Source organism: Brachypodium distachyon, chromosome 2, assembly GCF_000005505.3.
Source record: "Brachypodium distachyon strain Bd21 chromosome 2, Brachypodium_distachyon_v3.0, whole genome shotgun sequence".
NCBI classification, from domain to species: Eukaryota; Viridiplantae; Streptophyta; class Magnoliopsida; order Poales; family Poaceae; genus Brachypodium; species Brachypodium distachyon.
The window spans coordinates 26,483,469-26,502,764 of record NC_016132.3 but is presented as its reverse complement, the minus strand read 5'-3'; the positions used below and the strand labels follow the sequence as shown (position 1 = coordinate 26,502,764).

At 47.7% G+C, this 19,296-nt stretch overlaps 1 protein-coding gene and 1 long non-coding RNA gene across 2 annotated transcripts; one reads left to right on the top strand and one right to left on the bottom strand.

Annotated features, from left to right (window-relative positions):
• Positions 1–11,948: 11,948 nt before the first annotated feature.
• On the bottom strand, positions 11,949–12,404 carry LOC100825196. The gene is made up of 2 exons (XR_002963910.1): positions 12,257–12,404; positions 11,949–12,151 (listed from the first exon to the last, which is right to left on the bottom strand). It is a non-coding gene; the product is annotated as an uncharacterized LOC100825196 (long non-coding RNA).
• A 4,463-nt stretch (positions 12,405–16,867) lies between these two features.
• Positions 16,868–18,069, top strand: LOC112270730 (PHD finger protein ALFIN-LIKE 2-like). The gene is made up of 4 exons (XM_024458795.1): positions 16,868–16,961; positions 17,064–17,096; positions 17,230–17,462; positions 18,049–18,069. The coding sequence occupies exons 1-4, from the start codon at positions 16,868–16,870 to the stop codon at positions 18,067–18,069; spliced, it is 381 nt and encodes a 126-aa protein (XP_024314563.1).
• The last annotated feature ends 1,227 nt before the right edge of the window (positions 18,070–19,296 follow it).

Genomic DNA, 19,296 nt, shown 5'->3' with positions numbered 1-19,296 from the left:
TGCAGGTCTCCCGTTTCGGCATCGTAGAAGCCATAATGCTCTGGCACTAGTACATTCATCTGTTGGCCATGTTGTGCAGAATTAGCTGATGATGCCATGTAGTAGCCATGTAGCTCTTGCATCTCTCGCGGCAAGCTCCTTAGGTCCTTAAGGCTGACCATCGGTTGTCCAGGGTAGAACATCAGCACTTTTTCGAATTCCCTGGCCACGAAGGAGGCTCCGCCGACTAAATCACTAGCTAGAGGGGGGGGGGGGGCTTCAATTCAAAATTTCTGGCCGGTGTTCCCAATTCCCTTCGATTATTGGAGGATTGCTGGGTTGCTTGCCCGTTGAGTCCAACTCTTTACTCTTCGAGTCACTGGATCTCTTGCTGATTTTGGACCCCCTCTTATTGGTGCACTGGCGTTTCAGAAACTTGGCCTCCTCTTGATCCATGAAGGTCTGGGAGACCTGCTTGCCAGACGTGTACTCCAGTGCGCCCGCCACAGATTTCCGTGGCACGGGTGCAGGTCGTGGTGGTTGTGAGGGTTGGCTGTCTTTACGGTGGGGCGGCGACGGATTAGATGGCGGCACATGACCCGGTGCAGCGTCATCATCGCTGCAGTCTTGCGCTGGTTCGAAATCGAAGCCTCCTTGCCCCAACGTTGGAGAATTCGGACGTGCCGGCTTATTGGGGGATGGGCCAAGGGGCGATGGAGAGGGAAGTCGTCGAGTGGAAGCCGGTGGAGACGCTCCGGGACACGACGGAGAGGGAGAAGGTTGGGTAGCGAGGGCAACCAACCTCCTGGGCCACTGGATGTACGTGCCCCGGCATTGCCCTAGAGTCACTGATTTCTCCTCTAGAGGATAAGGGACCGGCGTCTTGTCAAATTCCGGGAGCACGGAGTCCACCTGCACCCTGACATGATCCGTTGCCATGGGCGTGTTGTGCACAACCGGCATTCTTGGCATCAGCAGACCACGCGCGCCTATCGGATTCCCGATGGATGGCATCCATATCCGGCACTTAATACTCTTCTGTGCGTCACAAACAAATTAACATACATACGTTAGTGTTATGGTGTGAAGAATGACATAATTGAGTATATATACACACTATGGTACCAGTAAGAAGCTTACCGGGATGTCATCAGATGGGCCATCAGGGTCACCCGATAGTTCGGTGCCGGAGCCAGCACTGCTCTTATACGGTGGCGGCGAAGGATTCGGAGTCGACTGATGATCATGCGGAGTGGGTGGCCTCGGTGTCGCGCCCCGGTTGCCATCATATGTAGCCACGAACTCCTCCATAGTCTGGCCGGAGTCCCTTGCTTTTTTCAAGCAAGCGAAAAACTCCTCCCTCGCCGCCCTTTTTGCCACCTCTATTATTTCTTCATGCTTCTCGGCCTTTCTTTTACGGCTCCGAGCTTCTTTCTCTTGAGGAAAGACTTTGCGGCGAAGGGGCCCCGGTTCCTAAGGCTCGAATATAACCCCCGTGCTCATTTCTTCCTAGAGCATAGCTTAGTGGTGAATCCCACTATGCACGGAGCTCGTCGTGGGAGCCTTCCGACTCGAACTCGGCGACCTTGTCCTGAAATAAGACAAAGTCGGTGCCAATTTATAAGTGAGTGTGTTGGAAGCTAAACTGAAAAAGAAGTGGTGGTTGAGGCCTTACGATTAAAACTTTCTGGTCATCGCGGATAGGCTTCAGGCCCGCCCACTGTTCTTTTGTCATGGTACTCCGCACGAAGCTGGTGGACCGGTCATGACGGAGCATTCTTGGGACAGGAGGGACTATCCCTCTTGCCACAAGCTCGCGGTCCTCCTTCTCCCAGACCGGCTTCTTTCCCTCGATACCCCAACTGCCAAGGCGGTGGTTAAACTTCCTCTTGGCACGTAGCGCCTCGTACCACTCTTGGGTTGCTTTGAAGTTTGGGTCCTTTTCCTTCTCCTTGAACTCCTCCCATTCCTCCTCTGTGATCCTCGGCCATTTCTTATGGATCACCGTCTCCCAATGTTCGTTCAAAAATTTTCTGGCCCTGGTACCCCAATTGCTCTGATCCCTACGCATTTTGGTCTTCATCGCTCCGAATACTTCTTCACGGAGCGTGGGATCAAGCACCTCGAACCTCTCCTATGCCTTGGCGTAACAATCTTCCTTTATGCTCTACGGCACCTCGGTCCATCTTTGGTTGATGTTCGTAAACTCGCGAACGATTGCATTGCAAGTGTTGGCGAAACACGACGCGGCCCTCTTCGATGATTTGGATTTCCCCACGCCGTCAGTGGCGGTGACGATGAATTTCTCCTTCGTCGGCTTGTTAGACCCACGCGACGCCTTCTTCTTCTTCTTAGAAGTAGCCTGCGACGTGGTAGCCTCAGAGCCGGCATTGAAGCCTGAAGGATCACCGCCGCCGTGTTCAGGCTCGTCGTCTTGGCTATGGGCTATTGGGCTGCCCGACGACGAAGAACCCTGAGGTGAGTCCTCAGGGTTTTCTCCATAATGACCCTGAGCTTCCTATACAATGGATTACTTTAAAAAATTGAAAAATTCGACATGACCCGTATTGTAAATCTAGAAAACATCAGCATGACCCGTGCTATAAAGCTAGCGAATTGGTCTACTCGACAATGATACCTGCATAAAAATGACCCACCCACATATACCCCCTCGGCGCGATGGCCGGCCCCCTAAATTTCAACGGCCTCGGCACGATGGCCGGGCCCACATCATGCATATGCCACAAGCATATTTGCTACTCAAGGATGTTTGCGCAAGGATATTTGCGCAAGGATATTTAAGACAAAATTCTAACCCTAACAATATGATTGCTAACAAGTAATTGCTAATAGTAAAACTTATTGCTAACAGTAAACCCTAAGAATATGATTGCTAACAAGTAATTGCTAACAATATGATTGCTACTATCAACCCTAACCCTAAGACAAAATAAACCTAATTGCTAACAAGTAACCTTATAGCTAACATTAAACCTTATTGCTAACAGTAAACCCTAACAATATGATTGCTAACAAGTAATTGCTAACAATATAATTGCTACTATCAACCCTAACCCTAAGAAAAAATAAACCTAATTGCTAACAAGTAACGTAATTCCTAACAGTAAACCTAATTGCTAATGGTAAACCTAATTGCATGCTAACAGTAAACTTAAAAAAAAACTAGCTAGCACTGACCTCTTCGCCGGCGGGCTCTCCCTCGTTGCCGGCGGCCGGGGACGCCGGCGGTGTGTCGTCGCGGGGGGGCTTGGCCGCCGGATTTCAGACCTCGTCCACGAAATCCGGCGAGCCCGAGTCGGCGGCGCGGTGGGGCGGAGCCGCCTCCTCCGTCGGCTCGTCGCGGGGCGGCAGGTCCGCCGTGGCCGACGCCGTGGAGAAGCCATGTGCACCATGGCGGGTCGGGGAGGAGAGGAGAACGGCGGCGGCGGGTCGGGGAACACGAAGGGGAACGGCGGCGCGCGAGTCGGGGAAGAGGAACGGCGGCGGAGGAGAATGGCAGCGAGGTTGGGGAACGGCGGCAGCGGCGAGTCGGCGGCAGGGCAGGGCTTCACCCGCGTTAGGGTTTCGCTATGCCGCTGCTGGTCTGTGAGAGACGCACGGGCAATTTGTTCTAAATTTCGCTAAGGATCCCGTCGCGATCTATTTATACCAAGGCAGCACTAGCGGCGGTCCGAAGCATAAACCGGCCACAGGTGCTGCACCAGTGCTCCTGGATCCAGCACGCGGGGCCGGTTTATGCCACCCACCGCCACCAGTGCTCCTCAGTGCCTATAGCACTGGAGCGAGCACGGGTGGCGGTGGGTGGCATAAACCGGCCACGAGTGCTGCACGAGTGCTCCTGGATCCAGCACTAGTGGCCGGTTTATGCCACCAACCGCCACCAGTGCTCCTCAGTGCCTATAACACTGGGGCGAGCACCGGTGGCGGTCCAGTCGCAAAACCGGCCACGGGTGCTGCACCAGTGCTCCTGGATCCAGCACTAGTGGCCGGTTTATGCCACCAACCGCCACCAGTGCTCCGCAGTGCCTATAGCACTGGTGCGAGCACTGGTGGCGGTCTATTCGAAAACCGGCCACGGGTGCTGTACCGGTGCTCCTGGATCCAGCACTAGTGGCGGTTCGACCGCAAAACCGCCACTGATACCGATTTCTGAATCAAGTTTTAAATTCATATTAAATTCTGTGGACATCCAAAAATTAAAACACCTGTCCTTTTGAGTGTAAACTACTAATATCATGTCCCATGCAAAGTTTGAAACCTAAATACAGAAATATCATCAACCATTTATATGATTATGTTGTTCATATTCAAGTTCTTAATTGCTATAAAATTGAATTTTGCTCAAAATGACCTGAAATTTTGCATGGAATGTTTCTATCAATAAACAATCTTACATATAAATTTTGGTCCAAAAATTCAAAATAATGCACCTTGGTTCTTCATTTTTTTCACATTGCATCTTCATTTTGGAACCATCTAGGGTAAATCTCTCAGAAACCATCCAACCCCATGAACCAAATGTGACATGTTTTTTTGTTTGAACTTGAATTTTTTTTATGAGTGTTATATAGCAATAGGGAAGTGTTCACACCAAATTTGACAATGTTTTGAGAAAAAAAATGAATTTTATAGAATTTTTATAGCACCAAAGCCACACATAATGACACTTAATTATAGAAATTAGGGTATATAACATTTGAATTTATGGTTCAAAAGTTTATTGAGAATAAACAATCTTATTATACACATAAAAGAACAGGTGGTGTATTTATTTAAAACCCAGAGAATATATTATGAATTTAATAGCTTATTGGAAATTCGTCACCAGTGGCGGTTTTTGTTGTGAGAACCGCCACTGATATGCGGTACCCAAACTTAGGGTCTCCAATGCTCCTGTGTATCATACCAGTGGCGGGTTTCTTTGCGAGCACCGCCACTAGTGCTCCATGCTACTGGCGGTTCCCTGCGTATTCACCGCCACTAGTGCTCCTCCGCGCGAGGGGAATTTTTGCGCGAGCACCGGTGGCGGTTTGCTGCTTTTTCACCGCCACGAGTGCTCCTCCGCGTGAGGGGAATTTTTGCGCGAGCACTGGTGGCGGTTTGCTGCGTCTTCACCGCCACTAGTGCTTCATGCTAGTGACGGTTCGTTCGTTTTCACCATCACTAGTGCTCCTCAGTGCGAGCTTTCGCGCAATGGGTTGAGAGTTTTAGTCCCACCTCGCTAGTTTACATAGGATTTGACCATCATAAATAGCCTTCTCCACCTGAACTCTCACTTCCAAATCACATCTCTTCCTGGCCGGCAGGCCCGGTTGTCCTCTCTTCCTGGCCTCTGGGCCCGGTTGTCATTCCGAACATTGGTGGGCTCGATCAGAGCCCTGTGGGACCAGTCAAACCTGCCCTAGTTGGTAGTAGGTAGCTCCCTGGTTCGCCGGGCTGGGCCCGAACCCGAAAAGCTGTGTTGACTTGGTGGGCTAATTTTTTTTCCAATTTGAACATGTTATTTAATACAATTGATTTCAAATTTGATCAAGTTTCTTCAAATTCAGAACATATTTAAGAAATTTTATTTAAATTTGAACAAGTTATTTAAGACATTTTGATTTCAAATTTGAACAAGTTATTTCAAATTCAGAACATATTTTTTATTTCAAATTTGAACAAGTAGTTATTTAATACAGTTGATTTCAAATTTGAACAAGTTATTTCAAATTCAGAATAAATTTTTGATTTCAAATTTGAACAAGTAGTTATTTAATACAGTTGATTTGAAATTTGAACAAGTTATTTTAATACAATTGAGTTCAAATTTGAACAAGTTATTTAATACAATTGAGTTCAAATTTGATCAAGTTATTTCAAATTCAGAACATATTTTTTATTTTGAATTTGAACAAGTTATTTCAAATTCAGAACATATTTAAGACTTTGGATTTCAAAGTTGACATGATACAAGTTACAATTTTCCATTCAAAAGCATCGTTAAACATCAACTACGAAAAGATACACAAATATTCAACTATTCCACAATCTCGTCCTTCTTGTTCTTTCCGGTCTTCTCCTTCCTCTTATATGTTAGGGTCTCACTATGGCCGCTTCTAGCGTATGCCTCCTCTCTTACCTCAGGTCTTGACTTTTTCCTTGTTTGGATTGTCCGTGATGCTTCTTCTTCTTCTTCTTGCTTTGACGTTGGATCAGGAAAACCTTCATAGTCTTTTTGTGAAGTAACTCTGTCGACGTCAACTATGCTTCTTTTCCCTCTCCTTACGACAACACGGTTCTTGCTTGTCGGGTCGTCGATGAAGGAAACTTGTTTGCATTTTTTAGCAAACTGCCATGGTTCCCATCTTGCCGGGATTTTCTTCACGTCCACTTTATGACGAGGAACCTCACGAGGCAGGGTCATTGTTGTGAATCTATGATCTTCTTGTCTGACATCACGTGCCCATCTGACACGTACGACTGGTAATAAGTCACTACGCAGCCGTCGGGTAGCCACGAAAACTTTTGAGCGGTCCTTTCTTCTTCATTTGCCGCCATCCTGGCATACCAAAAACTCTTGAGCCACATGGCGAATGTTGCATTGTGGGTCTTGTGTATCCAATCAGCACTCCTGTTAGGGTACCGGTTCTCAAGTTCTTCCATATGCATGTCGATGAAAGGCTGGACCTCGTACATATGTTGCAACACCATTATATGTGCTCTCATATAGTCGTCCTCTCTCCCTGATGAATACACATCCAGAACCTTCCGGCCAAGCCCACCTTCAACTTCTAGTTTGCCCTTATGTCGTGATTCAGGTACTCCTATGGGTTTGCGATCCGCCAACCAATCAGTGGCGTACTCCACACACTCTTCTGCATGGTAGCCTTGCATGATGCTGCCTTCCGGATGCCCTCTGTTACGAACATACCGCTTCAGCACCCCGCTGTATCGTTCGGGCCCATACATATTGTGCAGAAAGGAGGGCCCTAGTAGGATTATCTCGTCGGTGATATGGACCATCAGATGTACCATGACATCGAAGAATGTTGGAGGGAAGAACATCTCACATTCACACAAAATTTGTATCATTGAATCCTTCAGCTGGAGGCAGCGTTCCACCGTGATGGATTTTTGCTCGATTTCTGTCAAAGAAGTCACAAAGCTTCATCACCGTCTCTCTGACCCATGGCTCCATGGCACCTCTTATTGCAACCGGAAGTAACTGCGTGATAATCACGTGGCAGTCATGAGACTTCATGCCAACAAGATTGTGACTCTTCATGTCAACGAGTCTCTTGATGCTGGACGAGTAGTTGGATGGACCTTTTATGCTGTGAAAACACTGGCACATTCTGTGTAACTCGGCTTTGCTCAAGGTGTAACACGCAGGTTTACATCATGTCGTTACCGTGACTTCACCATTGTGGTCTTCCGGTGACTCTTCCTCTACCGCCCACAGCTTCTTCCTTATGCCCAAGAACTCCAGGTCCTTCCGTGCCTTTGGCCCATCTTTTGTCTTATCTGCATTGTTCATTAGCAAGCCCAACAAGCTGTCGCACACGTTCTTCTCGACGTGCATGACATTTATGGTGTGACGACTTTGTAAGAATTTCTAGTAAGGCAGGTCCCAAAACACCGACCTCCTTTTCCACGCAGGTCCATCGCCATCCTTCTCTTTCGCTTGCGGATTTGCTTTCCTGGCAACAACTTCCAAGTTTCTAACAATTTCATAGATTTCGTGCCCAGTCTTTTCCATGGGCTTCAGGCGAGGCTCTGTCCTCCCATTGAAGTTTTTCTTGTCCTTCCTCCATGGGTCATTGCGTTGCAACCACTTTCGGTGTCTCATGTACACAATCTTCTGTGAAACTGGCAGCCTCTGTGAGTTCGTTTCATTCCTGCACTTTGTACACGCTTTGTACCGATGTGTGCGTCGACAAGATGAGTTCCCGTTCGCAGGGTAGTCATGCACACATGTCAGCAGAGCTGCTCGAAGGGTGAACTCCTCCTTCTTGTGAGCGTCCCAAACCTTTCGGCCCGTATTCCAAAGTTCTGCAAGTTCATCTTTTAGTAGCTCCAGATACACGTTCAGATCAGCTCCCGATTGCTTAGGGCCTTGTATGAGCTTGGATAGGTGGATGTACTTCCTCTTCATGATAAGCCACGGAGGAAGGTTGTATATGAACAGGATCACCGGCCATGTGCTGTGTTTGCTGCTCATGTTTCCGAACGGATTGATTCCATCCGTATTCATCCAGAACCTGATGTTCCTGGGCTCTGCACTGAAGACTGGAAATTCCTCGTCCAGGGTCCTCCATTGAGCCGCATCGGCGGGGTGTCTAAGTACACCATCGTAGTTACGGTACACCCCATCAGGATCGATATCCTTCTGAGTCGCATCGTGGAAGATGAACCACATGGCCTCCTTCTCATTTTGAAACCAACGCTCCAGCCGGCTACCACACGGGAGGTACCATACCGTCTTCGCCGCTGGACCACGAGTCACTTCTTCCTCCGGGAGGCCCTCATGATTGGGGTCTTTCTTCCTGTATCGGGATGTTTTGCATACTGGACAGCTGTGCATGTCTTTGTAGTCACCCTTGTATATGATGCAGTCCAACAGACAAGCATGGTATCTGACAACCTCTAACCCGAGGGGACATGCAACCTTCTTCGCTTCGTACGTGCTCTTAGGCAACATGTTGCCCGTAGGAAGAACTGTAGAAAGGTAACTCAAAATATCCGTGAATCCCGAGTCCACGATGTTATATTTTGCCTTCATTTGGAGAAGTTCAAGCGTTACTTCCAACACACTTTTGTCCGGCCCTGCATTTTCATACAACAGCGTCTCTGCGTCCTCCCTCAGCTTCTGGAATTTACGGGACACTAACTCATCGTCAGCATCATCTAACTGTTTACGCAGGTGCACAGCATCTAGCATTTCAGCCACCCTGCCTTGCGGAACTTCTTGATATTCGCCGCGGCATGGTTCGTCGGATAGATCATCATGCTCCATGTTCTCCATTTCTGGGTCGCTTTCAACTTCAATGGCATCCTTGCTGTGACAAGTCCAACGTGAATAACCCAACACAAAACCATGTAGGAGCAAGTGCAACTCCACATCGCTTGGCAGAAGCATCTTTGTGTTACGACAATTGCTACATGGACAACATGTCATGTCGTCCCCTTTTCTCAGCAGATGTTCCGTGGCGACATCAGTGAAGTCCTTCAGTTTTCTTATCCACTCTTCGCAATTTCTTGTCTCCTCGTACATCCAAGCAGAGCCAAAACACGATAAACAAACATAAATCAAGTTACATATAGCATCACACAAAATTTCAGCATGACCTTTTTTGGAAAATTTACAAATTTTGCAAAAAGTTGCCAAATAAACACCCACCCACACCCACATGTGAACACAAATGGCACGATGGCCCGTATACATGTACAAACAAAAATATTCACAAACACGGCACGATGGCCACGGAACATGCACATTCAACACATATTTTATTGAGAGAGAGCAGCTTAATTAATCACAGAGGGGAGCAAAGAGAGAGAGGGGACCAGAGAGACAGAGGGGAGGGGGCGCGCACGCAGCAACCAGAGAGACGGCAGAGGGGAGGGAGAAACGGAGCTAGGGGAAGAGTGGGGGACCTCCCAAGCAAGGGGGCCGGCCGGGACAGCTCCTGGAGAGAGATCGAGCTCTTCCGGCCGCCGGCGCCATTTCAACCACATTGAGGAAGAAGAGAAGAGAGGAAGGAGCTAGAGGAAAGGAGAGGGAGAGGATGAAGAAGGAGAGGGAAAGGGAGCAACCTTTCGGCCGCCGGCGCCATGGAATTTTGGCAGAGCTTCGCCGACGCGCTACTGTCGTAGAGACGCAGTTGGTCCAGAGACACACGAGCTGAGGAAAATAAGCCACAGTAACTTTGCTTTATAGATAACTTACCAGTGACGGTTCAAAGAATCTGCCCGCCACTGGTAAACGGGATGGGAATCTCTGAGGAGCACTAGTGGCAGGTAACTGATGCGGCCACTGGTACTAGGAGCACTAGTGGCGGTGAAAGCCGCATGAGTGCTGGCACCGCCACTAGTTCTCCACTAACAACAGCGGTGGAACCTAACCCCCACTGGTACTCGTTTCAGATTCTTCCAACGACTTACCAGTGGCAGTTTGTTTTTGCAACCACTTTAACCGTCACTAGTGTTCGTGCGCCGGTGACTACTAAGGAGCTCCAGTGGCGGTGAACGACCACCGCCACGGGTGCTAGAGCACCGGTGGCGGTGAAAACACTCGCGGTGGTTGCTCACCGCCACTGGTATTTGTTTTGGATTCCTCCAATGACGTCCAGTGGCGGTGAATGTTTTGGACTAGCTGTACTGCCATTGGAGCTCGTGCGCCAGTAACCCATTCTGGCGTAGTGAGCGCGACCAGCTGCGGCTTTGCCCCGTGTATTTAAACCGCGACACTCATCAATGGCGTTCGGGACTTGGGCGACCGTTACTGATACTAGGGGGTACATCAGTAACGGTCGCGTTAGGGCGACCGTTACTGATGCGTGATTCATCAGTGGCGGTCGTCTCTTAACCGACCGCCACTGATGTCTCTCACGAGGTATGATGGTTCATCAGTGGCGGTCGTCTCGCGCGACCGCCACTGATGTATGGCTGGGCGGGGACGGGCAGACCCTGCTCTGTTCATCAGTAACGGTCGCGGCCGCGACCGACACTGATTTTGTTCATCGGTATCGGTCGTGCCGGACCTGTTACTGATGTGCCGTAGACCGTTTTGTAGTAGTGCTGGACCGGTTGCCTCCACGTTCCCTTCCAATTTCCTCGGCTCCTGTCCTTCCTTGCTCTCGCCGTTTCCTTCAGACTTGGCACGTTTGTTCTTTTCCTGCTCTGGGAGAGGCCCGAGCACCTTCTCCCCGCTGCCTCTCTTGCCCAGCTTGAGTTTACCCTTCTGCTCCGTCGTCACCTGCAGAATCTTTGCTGTGTACTCGAAGGCACCGTCCCCGGCAGCGCTTCCTTGGCTCTCCCCGGGCTTCCTTCCACGATCTGCCATCACACGCCAAGTGGGATCAGGTGGTTCAGAGGAGAGTTCCTGCTTTGGGAGTTGGTGGGTGTTGTGGAGATTAGCCGCTGCGCCAGGGGAGCATGTATGTGCCTGATTCTCAGGACGGGGGGAAATCTCGCAGATCAGGCAAAAAGCATTCACGGGCGATGATCTCGCCTCTGACAGCCAAGCATGCGCAGAGTCGTGATCTCCAATTTGTGACACCGCGATCAGCGCCGACTCTGGCAGATTTGCTTCTTTGTTGACGATGATATGTGTATGCCCAGCGACCACGTCCATGACCGGCTGTGATTGCGCCGTTTTCACTGGATCCGACGAGGTAAGGCAATCGGCAGCGAGACTGCCCGCCGGTCCCGCTGCAGGACAGGTTTTCCGGTCGGCGAGAGAACTTTTTGACGACCGAAGCATGTCGAACATCGCTTGACGCAGTTCCGCAACCTCCGGGAGGAGATCATCCTGCACCGGCAAGATTTCTTCCAGGTCTTCTCCGCTTTCTAAACGGGATCGCGCCGCGTAGATGCAGCGGCGGAATATCTCCTTGTCCAGTAGCCACCCAGATCCGTGGGGAGTGGATCCAGCCGCAGCGACGGCAGCCGCCATGCAGGCGTCGCCGGGAAACCCTATTTTTCGCGGTCGCCGCTTCGTCTCCTCTTCTCGACTGCTACGCAACACTCAGATCTGCACCTCTCAAAACACACACACATACACACTCAGATCTGCATCAACCCCTGCAGGTTGCAGCGTTACTGCACATCTGGTTCTTTACCTTGACTCAAATTTTGTCTTGGATTTGGTACGGTCAACAATATCAGTCAAAAGCTAGCAGTTTATGACCCGCCTGAAGAGAGGCTAAAAGTGAAATATGCGCAAATTTCTTGACAAAAGCATGAAAAAATAAATAACGGACAAGTAAAGACGGAGTAAAAATGGTGGTAGATAGACAGAGTTGATAACACACCGTGGACGTTCCTTAAAAAATAAGTTAAATTCATTCTTAATTCCTTAAAAAAACACACCGTCGACGCTCTGCAGAGCTTTCTTCACCTTCTTCTTGCATCCCTCGCAGTGGATGGACACCCGGAGAACCAGAGTCTACAGATCAACAAGACAAGGAAACCTGAAGAGTAAGAGCAGGTAATACGGCGTGCGGAAACAGGGAGTTCTAGCTAGATGATGGGGGAGGTACTTAGTACTTACCTTGCATCGATAAGGTTCTGTGGCCATGAGGACGGTCTCTGCAGTGAGGAAGAAAGGAGATTGAGCGAGCCAGACAGGGAGAGAGGAAAACTCACACCGGATTGTGGCTGTGGGAGTGCCTTGAGCAGGTTTTGATCCTGCCTCGAGAAAAAGGCACTCTTTTACTGCGTCCATGTGAGTCCGCCAGGATGCTACCGTGATATCAGTAGCATCACTAAAAAGTTTCAAAATTTTCAAAATAAATAAATATAAATTCATAAGACATGTGATTACAATGGCATAAATCAAATCTAAATTCATTATACATAAAAGGAAATGAAAAATACAAATTCAAACATGAATAATGTTAGAATATTTCTACGTTTTTGTATTTTTGTGACCTGATCACATCTGGATTTTTCTTTTTTTTTCTCTATGTATATAATAAGTTTGGATTTAAAAAATTTGGGTTTGTGGATACATATGTTATAAACCCACTAACTCTTTTTCAAAATATTTAGAACCTTTTTTAGTCATGCTACCACGTGTTGGTAGCACGGTAGCACTTAGGCCCTGTTTGTTTGGTTTCTGCTTCAGCTTTTGATACTTCTAGCCTTCTAAAAAGCACTTCTCCCGTTTACACGTGAAGCTGAGAAGCACTTCCGCAGCTTCTGAGGGAAGCACCTCTGGACGTGCTTCTCAGTTTCATGTGTAAACGGATGAAGTGATTTTTATAAGGCTAGAAGCATAAAAAGCGGAAGTAGAAGACCAAACAAACAAGGCCTTAAAGGGTTGGTAGCAAATGATATCTTCTCGTGAGTTTGTGAATGCTAGTAGCCCTCATAAGGGTATTTTAGGGTTAGATGTTGAACCAGAGAGCTACAACCTGCTGATGGTTTGTTGTGGTACGGAAAACGAACCAAAAACTCTGCAGCGTGTAAGATACCTAGCATGGTATCCAGCACGATTGAGAGCTTCTCAATGTTTAACCTAACAAATTACTCGAAAATAGACCACACACAACTAATGCAACTCAAACGTCTCTATTCTTTGAGTTTTTATCCATACTTTATTGGTTTTTACCAATTTTATTATATTTTCAAACTAAAATGAATTTAGCCACCATCTCGTGAAATTTCCTTGTTGCTGGTCTATTATTTTAGGTAACTTAACGTGTGAGAAAAAATCTCAAAAAATTAGGAACGACTTTTTATAGGAAACTTGAAGACCACACAAAAGGTGGCGGCCTGGAACCAGAGGAGGGCGCCACGGCCACTCGGACGGGTCAGGCGCATTTTGAGCGTTCGTTGCAGCATACTCCTTGGGGCCTTACCTTGTACTGTAAGCCTTGCTCGGGGACCGTGGTTTTCCCATAACAATATAAAGGGGAGAACCGAAACTACGTGTGGGAGATCAAACTCTAGGGCATTCGAGAAACACTTAATTCGTGCATCTTTGTAATGTTCACTCGATAGTCCAAGCACAAAGCAAGACGTAGGGTATTACGTACGTTTCACCTGTGGCCCAAACCTCGGTAAATCTTGCGTCCTCCTCCACCATAATCCACTAAGAACTCTGGCTTGCTTTTAGCTCCCAGGCAGACAACTAAAAGGGGGTTGCACATATCCCTTATTTCGATGTTCACCCGTTGATAGAGGTAGTAGATTGTATCCAATCTCTTGATGTACTCCCTTCGAGGATATACAAGCCATGTAACCACGGGATGGTATGTGCCGGCCAAGGGCCAAGGCCGACTTAAGTCCGTCCCCCAGGTCGGTTTAGATTACAACTTGTAAAGGAAGGATACCTAGTATATTTGGTATATGTAAGTTCGTGCCCATGTTACACTGCAGTCAAACCCTAGCCGTCCGACTATATAAAGCCGGGCTAGGTGCCAACCACGAGTGCAGATAATCTCCTATAACCCGTGTTACACATCAATATTATTCAAGCAGGAAAGCTCCAAGAGCAGAGATAGTCGAACCTGGGTAAATCTTTGTCTCACGGAGTTCCTATCCCGCTAGCTCTAAACTCCACCATCGAGCCCCTCTATCTATCATCCCACATGATGATCCTTGTCCCTAAGAACTCTCGGCAATTGGCACCCACCGTGGGCTTGCGGTTGCCAGAGAAGATATTCGAAGCAAGGATCCTGGTGAAATCCATCACGGCAAGCTCGTCCCAGAATAACAAGTCAATTACCCGGCCATCGTGGGAGGGGAGACGAGGATGTTAAATAGAGAGGGGAGGGGAGGAGGTGGGTGTGCAGAGGTTATCGACGTGGGTCACCGAGAATGACAATCCGTTGCCGGAAACAATACGAGGATGATTAGATCAACGGGCGAAGAGAGGAGATATATCGCACCTGAATCCGTTGCAGGTGTGCGGTGGTGCCGGTGTCAAGGTACCAATCACCGTGCGGGGGCGGCACAGTGTCTATGGACAAGGTGTTATTGAGTGCCTGGATCAGTCCCTGTTGATCCCACAAAGTTAGCCGATGGAGCAGGTGCTTGAACTGGAGGAGCAGCATACGGGGCCAACGCCAGGTGATGAGCATGTTAGAATCTTATTCTTTTTAGCATAATAATGACCGTTAACTGATCATGCATTAGAGCACTTAACAAATGTGAGGGACAGCTTGCTGATAATAGTAGTAGACATGGCGTGATGAAGAGTCGACGTAGTCGTACAAGTGGAGCGACATAGATAATGGTGTCCCTCCCGTCTGTACCAGCGCTGTCCATATGCAGGAACACTGATGGGACTGGCCGTCGGTGGCAGAAGCCTTCTCGTGCGCTTCAGCACCTCCCTAGATCGGTAGGGGTCGTTAGGTTGTCGTGTATGGTGATATCCTCGTGAACCAGTGAGAACCCGAGGGAGCTGGACTCCCCTTTATATAAGGTGCTATGCGATGGGGGCTGAAACCATAAGTTGGTTAGTGCCCCCGATCAGGGCACGATTAATGGGATTAAGGGCATGATTTATGGCCTTTATTCCGGTTAAATCAGATCAACTAACAGAGCAGTGACATCAGGGAGGGGGCGGTGCGCGCCACGGGGTAACACCAAGGATGCTCGAGCTGAGGGCATGTGGGTACCACGACACAGGCCACACATGCACTGGGCCTATCCAGGGGTGGGTCTTGTGCGCCAGGAGAGCTGTCACGGTTGCGGGGGAGTAGTTGCCGGTGGAGGGAGATGAGTCGTCATTCTCTTGCTTCTTCACTTTCCTTTTCCCTTGCCCTTACCAAGATTGATGGAGCCAGAGACGGATTGAAACCGTCGTTGTGACTGCTGAGTATGGTCGTTGCATGCAGAGCGTGGTCGTGGGAGGCCAGGGTGACTGTGGCCTTGCACGCTTCCTCCATGACTAGAAAGGCACGACACTAGAGGAAGGAGGGGTGTCCAGGCGGAGAGGATCTGGATGTAGACGTGGAAGCGCTCGCCGAGTCCGCAAAACATTTGCATCACCAGCTGACAGTCTGTGTGGGCCCGGGGTCACCGAGATCGTGCCACTAGCTAGTCGACGTACTCCTTGAGCTTAGCAAAGTACATAAGCACATGCGAGTTGCCCTGCTTGAGAGTGCGGAGTGCGTTCCCAATTCACATCGCTTGCATCTCCATGTTGTAGAGGAAGAGCCCGTGGAAAGCTTGCCAGATGGTGGAGGCCGTCGGCGTAGGACGATAATGAGGCGAAGAATCTCCAGCGTGACGCAGAAGTAGATCCATGAGATGATCAGGGTGTCGTCTTGCAGCCAATGACGGGGAGGCAAGGAGCCAAGCACCTGCGCTGACGGCTTCAAACGCGGCTGCGAGGTCATGACCATGGCCGGCAGGGGATAGTGTTTACGACATGGCAAGGTGGGGCAGCGGAAGTGGGGACATGGGTGGTTAGAACCCAGCGCCTGGAACCATGTGAGGGAACAAAGAGAGACAAGAGAGTTCGGAATGCACCATAAGGTGCAACTCATGTATTGCCTTATATATATAGTGCAAGGGTACAACGTGAGTCCTACAAAATTGGAGGAGAACATGGGGAGAAAGTTGAGCTAACTCTAGGATCGGTCTTCTCAATAGTCCGCATGTCTCCCCCCTCTCCCCCCCCCCCCCCCCCCACACACAGAGTGAGAGGCACTAGCAGGATAAGGTTGGGATGAAGTGAAGTGACGGGGTCCACATGAGAAGAATACAAATTGTTATTGTCATAAGACGCGGATCCCGAGGATGAGCACTCGGACGGCCGGTGAGGGTAGAGGCACCGTTTCGTCTGGCCTCCATTGATTCGGTCTCATATGACAACTGTTGATTTGATGGATGCAACAGACGTGAGCTAGCAAATTTGAGAGTGCCGAAACTTATTACTAATTACTTCTCGGTACTCCACAAGAATGTGACAACTGTCAAACAGCTAAGTCCCACCCTATGGGTTGACCCGCTGACAGCCTAGCGTGTGCCACGTGTGGACCTTGCATACGTGTAATAAAATATAAAAGAGGGACCAGCAATCGAAGGAGGGCTGCCAGGTCCATTTCTGCCCGCACGGGCGCCGCAACAGCTACTCCCTTCCACCACCTTCATCCTCTCCCTCTCTCCTCGTAGCCGCGCGCCTACGGCTCACCACCTGCGTCGTCCCATGGAGACGCCCAAGACCGTGTTATTCAATTTGGAGGGTGTCTTCGAGGATTTCTCTACCCGGCGAACAGCCCTCATCCGCGCCCTGACCACCGGTTAGTATAGCTTATTAACCTGACGGCCTCCGATCAGTCCTCATCACTCCGTGCTGCACTATATCTATGTAAGACTGACTCTTGTTTCCCTGTACCATGCAGATAGGGATGAATTCTACGGTTTCTGCAACTCAGGTTAGAGATCTGGCTAGCTGGCTGTTACTAGTCCCAGATATATGCATGCATGAAATGGTAGATCCAGGTAGTGGAGGTGAGGACTATATAGCTGAGTTGATTGATCAGGTTTTCTATGTTTTGTTTGCTGCAGAGACCGAAATTCTCTGTCTATACGGCCATGACGATGGGAGCTGGGAAGTGAAGCCTCCGGAGCCGATGGTGCCTACGATGCTGCCGGAGCCCATGACCGGAATCAACCTATGCCGGAACGACGTCAGCCGTGTTGATTGGCTCTCAATCGTCGCCATCCACTCCGACGCTTGGCTGATGTCTGTCTCTTTCTTCCTTGGGGCGTTGCTTACTTCTGATGAAAGGTATACTAGCGTAAGTACTATTAAGTATAAATAAGTATTCCCTCTGATTCTAAATTCTTGACTCAAATTTGGCTAAATATGAATGTATCTATTTTTAAAAACGTCTAGATACATGTAATATTTCGAGAACAATTTAGGATCGGAGGGAGCACAAGGCATGCAATTTTTTTTACATAAAACAAATTCAGTTTTCTTTCATTTGTCTCGAATCTAATGTTTTGCAATTCCTATATATATGTTTGTTTGCTACGATGTACTAGATAAATCTACGGTTTTGACCAAGATGGATCAACTTTTGTTGACACAGGATTTCCCAAATTAAACCTAGAACCTGAACCTCCAATGTCGAGGGGGTAATAATTAAGTTTGCCCCCTCCACGTCTTCACATTCATGCTTCTTCTCTCTTTTTTACATCGCCGTGCTTGTGTTGCTTGAGTTGGCCATTTTGCTACCTTCATATCTCCCACGCTCCTCGACACTATTTGTTTCTTGGTTTTCTTCATTGAGTTAAAACTGTTGATATAAATTAATAGAAAGGCAAACAAGATCTTTATAGAGTATCCACTAATGTCATTTTGTTTCTTCAAATTTTTAGGTTTCAGTTAAAAATGAGTAAAACCGTACACAAACTATATTGATGATTGATACAACAAAATGCGTACCCTACGTGGAAAAAGAAGATGTCCATTTTTATTAAAAAAACAAACTATGTATGCAAGATGTACAATATTCTAAAAATATAACCTTTCTACTGAGAAATCACTTCCTTTTTTTTTACTTGACAATGTAACTTTCTACTCAAAGGTTGACTCTCTAATGAATCAACTATCAACTTGATAACATAAAACTACAAAGTTTACAGCTGCAAAACATTTAAAATATTGCAGTCAAAATTAACATTGAACATCTGAAAAAAATTTATAAATTGCTTGAAAAAGATCTAACTTGCTCCTTGGGATGTACAAAAAGTTTTGACTTGTGAACACTACTTTATGCTCAATCTTTCTCGAGTAAACATATTTTAGTTAATTTCTTAATATAAAGCTAGATCGATGGCCATGATTAAAAAGCTTCTATTTTTTAGTAGAAGTTTGATATTTTGCATGTAATTTGTTAGTTTTTGCCTTTTTGGGCTCATGGTTCAGTCTTTTGAAATGAATAGTTACATGCTTTCTGACAATAGTTTTCGGTTTACATGAACAAAACAGTAAGAAACGAACAATATATAGGGGGCACGACGCACATCTATGATTAGGGCATGTACAGTTGATAAGAACACATTCTTTTGTTTTACTCCATGACAATTGGGGGCCATACAAATATATGTGGTACTGTCTAGAATAGTGGAGAAGGTTATTTCTCTTACATTAATGTTGTTGAGTCTTGTATCATTTATTTTAGGGGCATCAAACCATTAATAAGAGAAGACAAGCTAATTCTCCTTTCTGAGTCTCAATTCTTCATGTTGCTTCAATGCGCAAAAATACCGCATGGCATGACAAAGAAAAGACTGATGTGACACTTGTCCGTTCTTTCATCTAGAGATGCAATGCAAATAATTAATGAATCATTATCCAAAAAGAGAACCTATGAGAACCGAATGCTCACTTGAAGACGGTCGAAATTAATTTGATTACCCTGCCAAAAAAAGCAAAAAAGATTCCCAAGCATAGATGGAACCCTCACGCCTCCCAGAATATATTACAACAAAAACCCTTCTTCCTGCTAGCATATGGGTGAGTTGTTAGAGAACACCTATTAATTAACATGCAATTAACTAGCTAATGGTTGATTTCTCTAGGGGTGTGACTTTTGTGCATGCATATTGCAAAACATACCATTA